The sequence below is a fragment of the Bos taurus genome, chromosome 26 (genome assembly GCF_002263795.3).
Source record: "Bos taurus isolate L1 Dominette 01449 registration number 42190680 breed Hereford chromosome 26, ARS-UCD2.0, whole genome shotgun sequence".
NCBI classification, from domain to species: domain Eukaryota; kingdom Metazoa; phylum Chordata; class Mammalia; order Artiodactyla; family Bovidae; genus Bos; species Bos taurus.
This window is the reverse complement of record NC_037353.1, coordinates 42,106,455-42,122,437: the sequence shown is the minus strand read 5'-3', so window position 1 is coordinate 42,122,437 and position 15,983 is coordinate 42,106,455. Positions and strand designations below refer to the sequence as shown.

At 51.6% G+C, this 15,983-nt stretch overlaps 2 protein-coding genes and 1 non-coding gene across 34 annotated transcripts in view; all 3 read right to left on the bottom strand.

Annotated features, from left to right (window-relative positions):
* BTBD16 (BTB domain containing 16) overlaps positions 1-5,523 on the bottom strand; it is a 56,527-nt gene extending 51,004 nt beyond the window's left edge. For 2 of the 9 annotated variants that reach the window (XM_024985626.2, XM_024985627.2), the window contains exons 1-3: positions 5,227-5,502; positions 1,481-1,779; positions 416-467 (exon numbers count right to left, since the gene is read on the bottom strand). In XM_024985626.2, coding sequence (XP_024841394.1) covers positions 416-433 — 18 coding nt within the window. In that variant the 5' untranslated portion in view covers positions 434-467; positions 1,481-1,779; positions 5,227-5,502. 9 annotated transcript variants of the gene reach the window in all.
* A 4,287-nt stretch (positions 5,524-9,810) lies between these two features.
* Positions 9,811-15,983, bottom strand: part of TACC2 (transforming acidic coiled-coil containing protein 2) — a 234,999-nt gene continuing 228,826 nt past the window's right edge. For all 24 annotated transcript variants that reach the window (XM_015460758.3, XM_015460765.3, XM_015460769.3 and 21 more), the window contains 4 exons: positions 14,544-14,704; positions 14,221-14,327; positions 13,442-13,562; positions 9,811-10,376 (listed from right to left, as the gene is read on the bottom strand). In XM_015460758.3, the coding sequence (XP_015316244.1) occupies positions 10,311-10,376; positions 13,442-13,562; positions 14,221-14,327; positions 14,544-14,704 (455 nt within the window). In that variant the 3' untranslated portion in view covers positions 9,811-10,310. The remainder of the gene's footprint in view (positions 10,377-13,441; positions 13,563-14,220; positions 14,328-14,543; positions 14,705-15,983) is intronic.
* Positions 12,755-12,823, bottom strand: MIR2396 (microRNA mir-2396). Its single transcript, NR_031175.1, has one exon. It is a non-coding gene; the product is annotated as a microRNA mir-2396 (primary transcript).

Sequence of the window (15,983 nt, the reverse complement as noted above, 5' to 3'; positions counted from 1 at the left end):
TGACCTTGGGCAAAGTATTTGCTCTTTTCATCCTCTTAGGCCTCATAGGTTAAATGGGAATAATGCCAATGATAATGAGGATGAAGGTGACTATGAACCATGAGGATGAAGATGCTGTTAAAATGATAAAATAAAAGTTTGGGAACTCTGCTTTAGTATAGCGCCTGGAATATGGTGGATGATTTTGGAGTCTGAATCTAGATACAGCCCTGCTAAAGTGTGAACAGTGGTCTCTGACCGTGGGGCTCCAAACACACACCCCCCCCCAACCCCCGCCACCAGCAGAGTCAGCCAATAAAGCCTGAGGTCCCTGGGGGTGTGGGACCATCCCCCTGAGGGAACCCAGTGGCACACCTGTCACCCAGTGCTTCTGTTCCTCACCATCGCCTGCCCTCCGTGAAACTGAGCTGCTTACCGGATTCAGCATTTTCATGAAGGATCCCGGAGATTGCACAAAAGAGAAGCACCTGGAAGGTGAAAGAGGCAAATTTTAAATTTTCAAAAAACTTCCAAAGGGTGTTTTCAAAACATTATGGAGGAGATTGGCTCAAAGAATCTTTATTTTGCCACAAAAGGAATGAGTAAGCCTCAAATGTGAGTGAGTGATCAAATCAAGTGAAAATCTAATTTTTGAAGGTACATTAGTAGAAAGATGATTCCCTGCTATTGTGCAGGGAAAGTGGCTCAGATAAAGCAAACTAGGAGCTAATCCACAATTTTCCACTCTTTACCCAGGTGATGGGAACCAATGGAGACCTATATGTGGACTGATCATGTAACCTGTCATTCAGATCAGGGCACTAAAAGGGGTGATATTAACAGTTACGTCTGGACAGCATACGTTGGCCAGCGCTGTCCTGGAGCAATAGATTGGAAATAAAGTGCACACTGCGGGGAAGGATAGTGGGGAAGAGATAGGGAGTTTGAGAAGGTCACGTATGCACTGGTATAATTAAAACGTATCCAACAAGGACCTACTGTTTAGCCCAGGGAACTCTACTGGATGCTATTTGGCAGCCTGGATGGGAGTAGGGTTGGGGAAGAATGGATACATGTATCTGTATGGCCGAGTCCCTTCCCTGTTTATCTGAAACTATCACAACATTGTTTGTTAATCAGCAGTACAAAATAAAGCATCTTTTTAAAAAAGAAAGAAAGTGCACAGCGAGTGTAATGTGCTTGAATCATCCCCAAACCACCACCCCAGTCCATGGAAAAACTGTCTTCCATGAAACTGGTCCTTAAGGCCAAAAAGGCTGGGGACCGCTGCCTTAACGGGTTTTGAGGGTCAGTTCCTGGGTCACTCTTAATCGGCAGGAGCTACCTGCGAGGGTGCCTGACCTCTCAGACCCCCTGTGCCTCCCAGCCCAGACCCCCCGAAGCCCTCCTCTGCCAGCTGACCACATGGAACCAAGTCCAAGCAGTGCCCATCACTCAGGACGTCCTCTGTCTCCAACACGGATGGAAGTACCAGCGATACCTGCTGTCCTGAGGCTCCTTGGCCCCCGCGGGTGTGCTGACGGAGGAGCTAGCGGAGCGGAGGCACTCTCGTTACGTCAGTCTCTGAACGACAGGACAGCTGATGGCCCTTCACCTTCTGGGGCTGAATGCTCGGAGCGCTCATGACACGTGGGGCTCACTCTTTTCTTCCTGAGGGCAAGGAGCTTTGGCAGGGGAGCCGGCCTTTGGTTTCCTCGGGTCTTTGTGGGCACCATGGCAACATCAAGGAAGGTTCTGAGCACTTCCTGTTCTAGGCTCAGTCCCCTTGCAGGCTGGGGGCTGTGGGAGGGATGCAGTCTTACAGAGACCAACTGGGGTGCCACCGACCTCCACCTCAATCGCCCTCCTTAGGCGTGCAGTGTCATTACTGTTTCTATGTAGTGCCAGGCTTCTTACAGTGCCTGGGGGAACGCAACACTTTAAAAGGGGCCCACGGTGAGAACCAACCCCCAAATCCTCAGGCCTCATCTGTAACGTAAGATTAGACTAAATGGTAATGATGACCCTGTAAGCGAGACAGCAAAAGAGGCACAGATGTAAAGAACAGACATTTGGACTCTGTGGGAGAAGGCGAGGGTGGGATGATTTGAAAGAATAGCATTGAAACATGTATATTATCATATGTGAAACAGATCGCCAGTCCAGGTTCGATGCATAACACAGGGTGCTCAGGGCTGGTGCACTGGGATGACCCTGAGGGATGGGATGGGGAGGGAGGTGGGAGGGGGGTTCAGGATGGGGAACACATGTACACCCATGGCTGATTCACGTCAATGTATGGCAAAACCACTATAATATTGCAAAGTAATCAGCCTCCAATTAAAATTTAAAAAAAAAGATTAGACTAGAAGGTTCTCATATTGCTCCCAGCCTTGACACTCTGGGGAGCTCCTTTCCTAGCTCTAGTATCCAGAAATGCTTGGACAGAAATATTTAAACAAAAATTGGAGTGTTTTATATTATTCAACAGAGAAGGCAATGGCAACCCACTCCAGTACTCTTGCCTAGAAAATCCCATGTACAGAGGAGCCTGGTGGGCTGCAGTCCATGGGTCGCTAAGAGTCGGACACGACTGAGTGACTTCACTTTCACTTTTCACTTTCATGCATTGGAGAAGGAAATGGCAACCCACTCCAGTGTTCTTGCCTGGAGAATCCCGGGGACAGGGGAGCCTGGTGGGCTGCCATCTATGGGGTGGCACAGAGTCGGACCCGACTGAAGTGACTTAGCAGCAGCATATTATTCAAAGCTGTGCCTATGACTTACTTTGCTGGTAGATGATGTTTAATCTGCTCTCTCTTAGAACTGTCCAAAAGTCGGGGACAAGGCTGAGACCCTTCATTGCAGGGGTCAAAGTGGAATCTCACAGTGTTCTCGGTGCCTTGGTCTGTGAAGCCTGTGAGGCGGGGAGGTGGGACCCTCCTCTATCACACCTGTGAAGCCTCGCCCATCGAAGTCCTGGACCTCCACCCCAGGGCTCATCGAAACGGCAGCAGTAAAAGGGGCCTGGAGTCAGTGCAGCTCGTTAAGGCCTGAGGGTCTTCAAGCACAGCCTCTTCTAAGTCACATAAATTATACAGCAAGATAGGAGAGTAGCTACTCTGCTGCTGCTGCTGCTGCTGCGAAGTCGCTTCAGTTGTGTCCGACTCTGTGAGACCCCATAGACGGCAGCCCACCAGACTCCCCTGTCCCTGGGATTCTCCAGGCAAGAACATTGGAGTGGGTTGCCATTTCCTTCTCCAATGCATGAAAGTGAAAAGTGAAAGTGAAGTCACCCAGTCATGTCTGACTCTTCACAACCCCATGGACTATACAGCCCACCAGGCTCCTCTGTCCATGGGATTTTCCAGGCAAGAGTACTGGAGTGGGGTGCCATTGCCTTCTCCAGTAGCTACTCTACGTACTGGTAACTGTGCCCTAGAAACTATAACACATTTGATCAAGGAGAGGCATCTCCGAATGTACTTCCCTCTTCACCCTCAGCTCTGTGGTTCTACCCCCCTGACACCCACTTCCTGCTGTGCAGTCGGTGACAGAGGAGTGTCCGCTGGGGGCTTACCCATCCCTGTGTCCCCCCAGAGCCCAGCACCAAACTCGGCCCCTGGAACATGCTCAACAAACGTCTCAGCTTGGATAACTGGAGGAACCAGTCCCTACCCACCGCTCTGTCTTTGCACATGGATGAGCACTGTGTGTGTGTGTATGTGTGCGTGTGCATTTCTCTGTGGGTCAAGGTTCCATCTCAGCAGAAGTTTGTCTGCAAATAAGCAGATTCACTCCCTCGCTGTGGCTCCCTTTTATCCACCCAGCTTTCTCCAGTCACCTGTCCCTGGAGTGCAGGGCCCCATGTAAGATTTCAGTTTAAGTTTGAAAGATCTAGCAATCCCACTCACTCCACTATGGGCCACACTCCCCAATGCTCTCAGGTACCACTTCTTAGGGCACAGAAAACAGGCCCTTGGGCGCCCTCTGGTGTCCACTCTAAGAAAGCATCCCAGGGTGGCGCACTTCTCTGTCCATTAACAGGAACCCTGGCCTTGGCTGTGTACATCATTTCCTCCAGTTCTAAGCTCGAGCATCCAGCCTAACAGCTCGTTCTAAGCTGAACGTCCTTTTTACATACATCTCTCCACAAATCTTGGGAGCTGAGTTACTAGCCAGAGTCAAAAACAACAAATACAAATAAATGGAAATGCCGCCCCAGCATGCTTCCCTAAGGGCTTCAGACGGCAACCGAACAACAAATGCTTCCCTAAAGCTCTTTTTCTGGTGGTGTCCAGTTGCTTGGATGTGTAGTGACCCAGCCCCATAGGCCCAGACAAGTCAGAAATCCCAAGACTTCGGTGGTCCCATGCGGGGAGCGAGCTCCGCCCCTGGCAAAGGTCATGAGGAAGGAGGCTTGGCATACGCAAAGGCGGGATCAAGCCTCAGGAGTCTCCCTGGAAATTCTCGAGCAATCTACCCCCAAAACCAGAGTCTGCCTCCTTTCTGCTTTGTGCTTTCACCTACACCTCTGACTTTACGGAGGGGCTGTCCCCCACTACCTCTCTGAAAAAAGAGTTAGCTTACAGCTCCAGTTAATAATTCCTGGGTGTGACAGTGTTTCAACCTACAAACTCCCTTGGAAGTCCTCTAGCCTGCCTGAATAGGTTTTTCTGGCCACATGTGATTGCTCAGAGCCTCCAAACTGTGAGAGGCATGAGATGTTCTAAACTGTCTAAATACAGATTCCTTTGAGCAGTTAAAAGATTGATTAGAAATTGTATTGGTGAAGGGATTTTCACTTGTTGGGCCAATGTTTGCTGCTAAGTCTCCATATCCCTTACCTGCTGTGTCCCTGGCAGTGTATTGATTAATATAATTGGTGTAAATAGTAGCTTTAATGTTTGTAACCTGGGACCCTTGAATTAATTCTTTTTCTTGTTATACCCCACCACACCTTTGCTCTGTAGGAATGCAACTTTATCTAATGCTTTTTGGAGGCTGGCGCCTGACTTTAGAATAATCACCTTTAGAGAAAAAGGCCTCCGGGCCAGAAGATGATGCAAATCACCTAAACTTTTGCATATGATAAGTTTGCAGGAAGAAAGCCTGGCTTACTGCATGACTCTACCCCTTCCCCCATTATCCTCTATGCATAACTTAAGGTATAAAAACTACTTTGGAAATTAAAGTGCGGGCCTTGTTCACCGAAACTTGGTCTCACCATGTCGTTCTTTCTCTTACCTTCTGGCTGAATTATTCAGCCTCTTTTCTCCACTGAATTTCCTCACTGAGCTATCCTTATTTCAGCCTCTTTTCTCCACTGAATTTCCTCACTGAGCCATCCTCATTCTATTATTCTTTATATCCTTAATTAACGTTTAATTAAGCAATTGTTTCCTGATCCTCGCCGACGCCGTCCCCGCTTTGAATTCCCTGGATCCACCGGGGCTGGACCCCGGCAGTCCCAAGACCTCACTTCAGGGGCTCAGACACCAAACCTCACTGAGTACAGCTCTGAGCTACAACCACATTGTACCAAAATCTCCTGTGTCATAGTGACAGGACTCCAGTGTGATGTCCATTTTATTCTAGAACACTCCAGAGATGAGGAGCTCACTACCTTCCCAGAGGGTCCCAGATGGTCCATTTCAGCCACTCCATCTGGTGACTCATGTGGACAGGCGGTGGAATACATGGGAAGGAACACCTGATTTGGCTCTGGTTCTAGCACTGGCTTCCCCGATGGCTCAGATGGTAAAGAATCTGCCTGCTATGTGGGAGACCTGGGTTCGATCTCCAGGTCAGGAAGATCCCCTGAAGAAGGGAATGGCAACCCACTCCAGTATTCTTGCCTAGAGAATTGCATGGACAGAGGAGCCTGGCAGGCTACAGTCTGTGGGATTACAAAGAGCTGGACACGACTGCGTGACTCACACACACACCAGCACTGACTAGTTGTATGACCCTGGCCATGACTTTATCCTCCCTTGGTGGAAAGCGCAGATGCAGAGCCTCTGGGGCTGGCAGTTTGGAACATCTAGGTCTCAGAGCCTGAGTGTTCGCTCTAAAGTCTCTGGTTCTAGAAGAATCAGGGCCCTGACTCTGTGTGTGTGCAGTGGAAGGCCCCATAGATATCGGGATCAGCTGGCTCCCAAGGTATGGGGAGCTGTCTGTGCACCGGGTCCAGGCCAAGGCTGGAGTCCTAGGCTAGCCAGTCCCAAGCCTGCTTACCCTGCTCACCTGGTCCTTCCCTCGGGAACCACGAAGAAGGCTCTTGTGCAAGTTTCCCCCTTTCCCCTTCTACCTCCTGATCGGCCCTAGTGTGTCTCCACCTGGTCCTGCTCCCCTCCTCCTGGGAGCTGTAACAGTGTTTTCAGTGGCAACTGTCTCCTCATCTGTTGGCCTCATCCTCCCTGAATAATAATAAAAGCTACATTTTAAAACATCCACCGGGGACCTGGGGCTTCAGGGAGGGCTCCTTGGAGGAAGTGACATTAAGGATGAGCCTCAAGGGGGTAGGGATTGGCTGAGAGATACAATGAGGCAGGGGTGTCGCAGGTGGAGGGAACAGCACCTGCTGGACTGCAGTAGAAGAGAATGTCCATGTAGTCTGATGGCAGGAAAGGGTGGGAACAGGGGCTGGGATGTCAGAAAGGGAGCAGGGTCCAGGTCTTCCAGGGCTCGGCGGGGCCGAAGAGTCTGGGTTTTGTTTAGTCCTACCACTTTTGATCCCCAGGTTGTTTTTCCCAGCTCCTAATAAACCCAAGGGCTTCCCAGTGGCTCAGTCATAAAGAATTGACCTGCAATGCAGGAGACGCTAGTTCAAACCCTGGGTGGGGAAGATCCCCTGGAAAAGGGGATGGCTACCCACTCCAGTATTCTTGCCTGGGAAATCCGGTGGAGAGAGGAGCCTGGCGATCTACAGTCCATGGGGTCACTAAAGGTCGGACTAAACAACAAACTGTCCAAAAGACTGACTTGTGAACTCTCCAGATTCTGCCTTTGCTATTTCAGGGAACCCAGAAGCCTGGTTGGGTGCCACCAGCCTGGGGAGGCACCACCAGTCCACCGACTGCAGAGGGAAACACACAAGAGGCCAGAAGAGCAAAGCCACTCAGGTCAGCCCAAGAGTGCACACGTGGGGCAGCCCCACTGTCCTTCCCACCCATTGAAATATATGAGCAGGCTTTTCATCGGCTGTGAAAAACAACAGTGGAGCCAGCCCCAGACTCAAGGCAGAGCCACCAATCAGACGAATGGAAGAATGGGCGTGAGGGCCACGGCAAGCATCAGAGAGCATCCCCTATCCCCACTTCTCTTCCCGCCACTTCCTGTCCTGACCTCCTGGGGAAGGACTCTCCTACCCTGGGGAAAAGCAAAAGACTTTGCAGTCACCGAGGATCCGGAATTCAGTGTCCTGGCTGAGTGATTCAGTCAAGTCCGCGGGGTTTTTTAACCTCTCTGAGCCTCTGTTTCCTTCTTGTAAAATAGAAATAAAAATAGTTCTCACGCACCAGAATATTTCGAGGGGGAAATAAGCTGCTGCTGCTGCTGCTGCAAAGTCGCTTCAGTCGTGTCCGACTCTGTGCGACCCCATAGACGGCAGCCCACCAGGCTCCCCCGTCCTTGGGATTCTCCAGGCAAGAACACTGGAGTGGGTTGCCATTTCCTTCTCCAATGAAGGAAAGTGACAAGTGAAAGTGAAGTTGCTCAGTCGTGTCCGATTCTTCGCGACCCCATGGACCGCAGCCTACCAGGCTCCTCCGTCCATGGGGTTTTCCAGGCAAGAGTACTGGAGTGGGGTGCCATTGCTTTCTCCGTGAAATTAGCTAGAGAACGCTTACCTTGAGGGTGCCCCCGTGGGTGCGCACGTGTCAACATCCTTCCGCCTGTCCGGTGCCTCGCACATGCGCACACCTCCACCCCGGCCGCGCGGGGACACCCGCCTCCTCCTGCTCAATTTTTCAAATGCAGCGTCCTGGAAAGCACAGAGGCTTTGCTGAGAAACCTCGGCATCCCACAATGGCCAAGGATTTCGTTAATGGAGCTGGTCGGGGAGTCGGGCAGCCCTGTTTGGGCCCGTAACCTCCAATGCAGAGCAAAGTCCTGCTTCCACAAGCCTTCCCCCAGATTCACCCGCTCCTACCTGCCGCTTCTTTCTTCCCAACTCAGAAGCCTGGAGTGGGGAGGGGCATCGGCAGGGGGTGCTCCGTGGCATGACCTCGGGTCCCTCAGATCTCACATCTAAGGGGCTAGTCCCCAGAACGTGCCCCCTCCATTGCCAGTGACCCCTCCCTCTTTTCTCTCCCCTGCCCCATGCCCCATCCTCAGAAGGTAATTTTAGTATCTCCCTAAAGTCACCTACACTCCACTCCAGTACTCTTGCCTGGCAAATCCCATGGATGGAGGAGCCTGGTGGGCTGCAGTCCATGGGGTCGCTAAGAGTAGGACTTGACTGAGCGACTTCACTTTCACTTTTCACTTTCATGCACTGGAGAAGGAAATGGCAACCCACTCGTGTTCTTGCCTGGAGAATCCCAGGGACGGGGGAGCCTGGTGGGCTGCCGTCTATGGGGTCGCACAGAGTTGGACACGACTGAAGCGACTCAGCAGTAGCAGCAGCAGCAAAGTCACCTATGAGAGCCCCAGATGAGCTCTCAGAAAAGAAAAATGATACAAGAAGCTCAAGCCATCAACTGACTTGGCAAATTGTTCTAAAAGATGCTGAGATCTCAAAGGTTGCAATGCTAGGAGGTCAGGTGCCAGCTTCTCCTGTTTCTCCTGCAAAGCCAAGTAACTTAAATGGTCCTCAGCGGCCACCACCTGGGTGAACATTTGCAAGCATAGGTGCCATTATATGAGGCTTCCCAGGTGGTGCTAGTGGTAAAGAACCCGCCTGCCAATGCAGGAGATGCGAGTTCGATCCCTGGGCCGGGAAGATCCCCTGTAGGAGGGCACAGCAACCCACTCCAGTATTCTTACCTGAAGAATCCCATGGACAGAGGAGCCTGGCGGGCTCCAGTCCATAGGGTTGCAAAGAGCTGGGCACAACTAAAGCGACTTGGCACATGCATGTGGCACTGTATACACTGAGTGTAGGAAAAAAGTGGCTGATCCCAACCCACAGGGGTCCCTGAGGCCAGGCACTCCCCACAGTGGCCCCGTAGGCAGGTACAGTGAGGTGGCTAAGCTGGAGGGTAGCCTTGGACTTCTGGCCTCCAGAACTGTGAGAGGATAAACTTCTGTTGTTTAAGCTGTGAAGTGATTTATGATGGCCATCCTGGGAAACTGGATACCTCCCCCACCCTTTACTCCCTGTATATACCATCCTTCCAAACTGGGGTCCCTGGGAAGGTCAGGAGTAATTGGAGAATCTAACCGCCGATATCCCTCGTTTAATCTCCAAAGTGGCCTAATTATCTGTCACCCATGGTGAATTGTCCACCTTTTCCTATTCCCCTGGGACAGGAATGGACATTTCAAGGTTGATCTGCACAGACTAAAGGAATGAACAGGAAAAGTGACAGCCTGCTGCTGCTTTGAGCCAATAAAGGGAAATAGATTTTGCCCCCTAAAGTCAAAGAGAATTTGTAAAAAACAAAGTCCAAGCTAATTTAATACACTCACTTAATTATTTAAGTAGCAAGTCAATATTCCTCAATTGCTCCATCTTACAAACACAGCCATGATAACAAAGGAAACATTATTTAAATCTGTGGCCAAAAAAGTGAGCCTAGATAAAGAGAGCAAAAGGCTAAATCTGATATGATTTAACAAAGGCGAGAAAAGACCCAACCCTTCCCAGAAAATAAATCATAGCCACACTTATTGCCAAGATCCAAAGAAAAAAATTTATTTACAATAGAGAATTTTATTTGAAACATGCATTTTTCTTTTTTCTTTTTCTTTTTTTTAAAACAAATCAGCAAATGCAGATCAAGTTTACACTCCTTAAGGCAAGAGTCCCTTTGCAAGCTGTACATGATCATATTAAATCCAAAAGCCGCTCACCCTGGAAACTCATGTACAAAGGGCAAGGCCAAGGTCAGCGATTTGTCTTTTATTAGAGAATCAGACAATCTCCCTGATACAGGAACTCTGAGGTCAACTTGCTATGAATTATACTAGGAAAATGCAAACCAATAGCAAGAAATTCTGATAGTCTCCTTAGTACTGCATACAATCAAATCAACTTTATTTAGAAAGGAAATACAGTAGTGCATACGAAAAAGTGAAAACAGAACCTGTCCACATAACCGGAGGGACAGCAGTGTGCCGACGGTCATATTGCACGCAACGGTCAAGTCCAAACATTTGGTTCAGAGTTAGCTTTTCCCCATTTTGGCAATCAGTTCATCACAAATCTTGGTGAGTTCTTCGATCTCTTTATTCTGCAAGTGAAGACAAAAAAAAGAGGTTGCTGAAATCTCCTGGTTGTTGGAAATCAAGCCGATCAGAATGTCACTGGGCTTTTTAATGTTCTCTGGGCTGACTGGTCCCCCTTAGGATATCTAAAGCAGCAAAAGAAATGACCTGGAGCCAAGTAATCTGTACATCCCAGCTCTAGCTGTGTGACCTTGGGCAAGTTACATAACCTCTCTGAGCCTCAAGTTTCCTTATTTCAAAAGTGTGGATGATAACATCTGTCCCTCTCAGAATTAAGTGGGGTAAGAAATGCCAAGCTCCCTGGCACAGTGGCCAGCACAGAGTATGGCTTAACCAGCATTCATCGTCTTCTGCTTATTTGCCTCCAAGGCTGTGGGCACAAAAAGGTGGTCTGCGGTGAGCTCTTTGGTGGCTCTTTTTGAGAAATGCCACCAGAGGGGTTAAGCAATTCTACTTGGATGGGACCCCAAGCATTATTCAGAGGATGCCAAGTGAGGCAGTGCTGTGGATACAGGGCATGTGGAGAGGGGTGAGGGTAGACACAGGACATCTTCAGGGGCTTCTCCGGCCACACCTTGCCCATCCTCTGAAGCCCCATCAAGAGGAGCCAACCACGTATTCATCTCACACCAGAGATCTTCAACAGGCATCCAACAGGGTGGCACCTCCATCCGGACGGTGGTGGCTTTGCTCTCAGATGGACTAAATGCCATGCCTGATGCCCATCTGGCTCAGCAGCCAGTCTTGACGGGTCCTCTTTAACTGGGCGAGACTCTTCTGTATCCCTGGAACATGGTGCAGCCAGCTTTCCCTTGAGGTCCCCGTGGAAGGCAAGTCTTAAGTCACAAGGCTGTACTCTGAGGCTGCGCTGAGGCCCTTCTCTAGAAAGCTCTGGGCCTCCAGCTGGGAGCCACGTGCCCTGGGTACCCGGGCTGGGCTCCAGGTGCCACTCATCGCTGAGCCGGTGCTCCGGAGGAATCTGGACTCCTTAGCAGAGGAGGTTCAGTCCTGGCTGCAGCTGCACATTCAGTCCTGCCTCCAGTCCCCACGGGGAGACAGCTCCGCCAGGAATATCACCTCGGCCCACCTCCTGCCTCAAGTCCTGTGCTCTCGGAAGCACTGAAATGCCTCTTGGGGGATGGATTCTGCATGGGATGCAGGATAAGCCACTAATCCTGGAATTCCTGTTATCACCGCTCGGGCTGCTCGCAGTGACGTTTCATCTTACTGGAGCACTTGTAGCACATGCTGGTCACCGTGCAAAGCCAGCGCGGGCCCTGGATCGCACTCCATTCTCATCAGAATCTCTTAACAGAAGCCATTGTCATACCCCTGCTTTTCAGTGAGGAGACTGAGGCTCAGAGAGGTTAAGCGTTTGTGCGTAAGGTCACACAGTCAGACACAGCAAACCTGAAACACAAATTCCAGTCGGCCTTGGTCCCAACAGCTTGGCTATTTCACGTGTTAGGCACAACGCCTATTGACTGATGACGCAGGGGCACGAGCAGACCCACTAGCTGTGGATTCTTGGAGGTTCTCCAAGCTCTATCCCTGCACTGTCAGCCACCAGTCAGGAACCTACCCTATCACGGAGCTCAGCTCACCAGGCAGAAGTCCCAGGTCCTTTATCAAGCCCCAGCTGGGCAAAATGCCCAATGCCTTCACCTAAGAGCTGCCTGGGGTGGGGTTGGGGGGAATAATGCTTCTGAATCTCTTGAAAACAGAGACCACCCCCTCCATACCACTTGGAGCCCTTTAAGGAAGAACTCATGTGGTTGACCCACTCCTCCTGAGTTTTAGTTTAAGACAAAATTATGTTTGCGGATACATTTTTGTTTTGTTATCCAAATCAGTGCAAAGCTTACTTGCTTTCTTCCTTGTCTTCTAGTTTGCCAGAAAACCTAACATCCATCACCTTCACTTTGCAACTATAGTCATCTGAACAGGCCATGCGCCTTTAAAGCATCTCTCCTGCCTCTGGTTTTAGATTTATTGTTCTAGCTAATATTATGACGCGATTTAAATACCACCATACCCTGATGGAAACAGGAGGGAACAACTTTACACCTTCAAAATCTTCCAGTTTAGTCCCCCAGCATTACAAACCTAGAAACCACGGTGAAGTGCCGGGCCTGCGAGGGGCAGGATGGACGGCAGGGAGGTGTGGGGACCTGAATCTCCTGAGTTCCGAGCTCTTTCCCCGAGACCGTGTAGGAGATGTGAGAGGTGGTATCCGCCTACTGCAGAGGTTAGTACTACTTGGCCCAGAACCCCTGGGGCCCAGCCAGCCACCCTGGAAGCCAACTGGGTGTTTCAAGAGGAGCAGAAGCCATCTGGGAGACAAACGACTCCTGATGCCACCTGCCTTTAAAGTACCCCCACCAATGCCCATCAAGACCCCAGTGCATGAGAAGCACTGTTACTCCCAGTCACTGGGCTCTCGATGACCATCCTGGGGCTCAGTAAACCAACCAGAATGGGGGGTGCATGTCTGGAAATCCAGGGAGGGAGCCTGACTGGTGCACACTCACTCAGAATCAGCCTCACGGCTCTCCTGGGTGGGAGAGGCTTCTCTGTAGGACACCCAGGGAGTTGGTGTGTAAGGTGATCCAAGCCCTTGACTGGACATCAGGAAATCTGGGTGCAAGCTCAGAATCCTCAGGAGTATCCCCCTCTAATCCACAGGAGTAGGAGGACACCTGGGGGCCTTCTGACCCTGGCACTGCCCATATTCTGCAGGTGTCTCTTCCCAGGGTGTTGCCTGCTGGACACCATCCTGCTCGCTGGGGGCAGGGGTTAAAGCATGATGCCTGGCACACCGTAGCTGCTGAGCAAACATCTGACAAATGAATGAAAGTTGAGAAGGAACGGAAAATGGCAGTTCCGGGGAAGGCAGAAAGGGAGCCAGTCTCAGGGCCGGTTAACCTAGAGGGAAGGCAAGGCCACACCTGTGAAGCATGAACCTGCCGAGGAATGCCTGACATGTGGCCCAGAGTGAGAAGCCTAGCTCCGTGTGTCTGAGCCTCTGGCCAGCTCCGCCCGTCTGGAGGCAGCAATCTCAGCCTGTTACCTTCTGCTCCAGCGTTCTCTCCAGAGCGTCCACTCGCAGCTGCTCCTTCCGTAGGCTGGCCTGGTAGGCAGCCTGTTCCTGCTGGGCCTTGCCCCGGACTTGGGCAATCTCGGCGTTGGCCCTGTAGGAATGGGTTGGGGATGGGCTTCAGAGATGATCACTCTTCCCTGGAGATGCCTCCCACCCTCTTCCTCCCCAGTCTGGGCACGTGTGCTTGCTCAGTCGCTTTATTCGTGTCCAACTCTGCGACCCCATGGACTGTAGCCCCCCAGGCTCCTCTGTCCATGGGATTCTCTGGGCAAGAATACTATAGTGGGTGGCCATGCCCTCCTCCATGGGATCTTCCCGACCCAGGGATCGAACCTGCGTCTCCTATGTCTCCTGCATTGGTAGGTGGGTTCTTTATCACTAGCGTCACCCGGGAAGCCCTTCAAATCTGGGCAGGGGGAGCCAACCATCTGGCTCCAGCTCCCTCCAACGGGGCCCTGAGCACAGGAGCCCATGAGAACCCCCATCCCTGTAATGCCGAGGTGCTTCCAGTGGGTACCCTGGAAATTGCAACACGCATCCCTCACTTATCAAGATAGATACTGGTGGAGAGTGTGTTATCTTAAACTGTACTGAAAAACGCAGCTGGATGATCCACTTAGCTGTGGGACTGGGATTGGGAATTATCCATTATCCCAAGGCGATGGCAGGGGTGCCAGGGAGCTCCCAGCCAGCCTCGGCTGGGGCTGTCTACTGAGGTGCCCTTGGGAGCAGACTCCGGGTGGCCTTACCTGTCCAGCTTCTCCTCCGCGTGGACCTTCAGCGCCTGGTACCTCTGTTCCTCCTTCTTTACTCGAGACAGGTACTCTTGTGCACACTTCTTCAGCACCTCTTCATTCTGATGATAGAGCATGGGGGTCAAGCCCACAGAAGAAAATCCAAGGAAGGCTGGGGACCCCGAGGGATATGGATGTGGGTGTAACCCCTGACCACCGTGTCCTACCCACCCGTCCGGCGAGGACGGCCCTCCAAAGCGCCTCCACGATCCTCCCAGCCCGCGCCTCCTCCCCCACCACGCAGGTCTCGCCCTCCCTCCCCGCAAACACCAGCACACCTTGCGGAAGCCCTCCAGGACCTCCTTCATCTTCTCATATCTCCTGAAGAGGTCGGCCAGGGATTTCTCCACGGAGTTCAGGTCGGCCAGCGCTTGCTCCTTCTCCAGGACCAGCTGCTGGACAGTCTGGTGGGAGACCGACTTCTCCCTCTGTTCATCCTCTGGTGGGAGACACAGGAACACAGTGATGGAGCCCACAGCTTCTGGACCTGGTCTCGGGGGCCAGCAGAGGCCTTGGGTACAGCTCAAGTCTAACCTGTGGGCCATCTAGGACCTCGGCTTTCATTTGACACAGACTCGCTCCCTCGAGCCCATCCAGACTCCTCCTCTAAAGGAACAAAATCCACGGCTCCAGCGTCCCAGACCTGGGCCTGTGCCACATTACATGGGATGGAAATGAACCAGTATCCTTTAACCTGATCACTGCAGCCCCTTAAACTACCTTGGAGACCCTGCTGATTCTATTTGATTGTTGATAGCATAAGGACCAATCCATAAGGTAAAAAAGAAAATATCACTCCTGAATTTGGTGTTGAGCCAGAATAAAATGTGCTGTAGATTGAGCTGTGAGGGAAGGAATACCCCTTCTTAAACATGATGAAGCTAAAGAGATGGGCATTGGAAAAGAAAAAGGCTTCTTCATCCTTAAAACATCCCATGAACTCCAAGCCCGCATAACCGTGGCCCTGAAATCCTGCTCCACAAAAATGGCCATTTCTTTTGATACGGCGAGTGTCTTCTTTAATTCCCAGGAAAATGGAGCTATTTCTGTTGGAGTGACTTTCTCAGTGTTGCACAAAACAATTAAATTCTGGCCCAGTCTGGAGTGGCTGATCCTGGTGGCATGCTCTGCATACCAGTCTGTCATTGGTCTGCGTGGGCAAGGAGCCGCTTGCTCTGATCGCTCTGGAAATTTGCTGGCAGCAGAGAGTCAGTGGAGGGGAGCACCCCTGCTTGGAGCTCCCGTCCGTCCTCAGGTCACCTGGGGGGGCACCTGGGCCAGAGGATGGACAGCAGCTGTCAACAACGACAGCAGCACGGCAGAGCAGCGGCCCGTGTGTACTCCTGCACGTGTCAGGCGCTGGGCTGACCCTCCTTTTGACTCCGTGCTCCTCAGCCAGCACCCGGCAGTTGGTCTGGGCTTTAAGAAGTCCAAACCGGGTCACCCCTCCTCCCAGGGGCTCCCCTTTGCACTGGAATAAATCCCCACCCCACATGCTCTCTGCTCTCAGCACTGCTACAACTCTGCTGGGAAAGCCAACCTGGAGCCCCCCGTGGCCCCACCTTGCTCAGAGACACCTTTCCTGAACCCACGAGGGAAACGACTCATCTCCATGCCCAGCATGGGCTTCCCTGGTGGCTCCGTGATAAAAAGAATCTGCCTGCCAATGCAGGAGCCGCAGGTTCGATCCCTGGGTCAGGAAGATCCCCTGGAGTAGG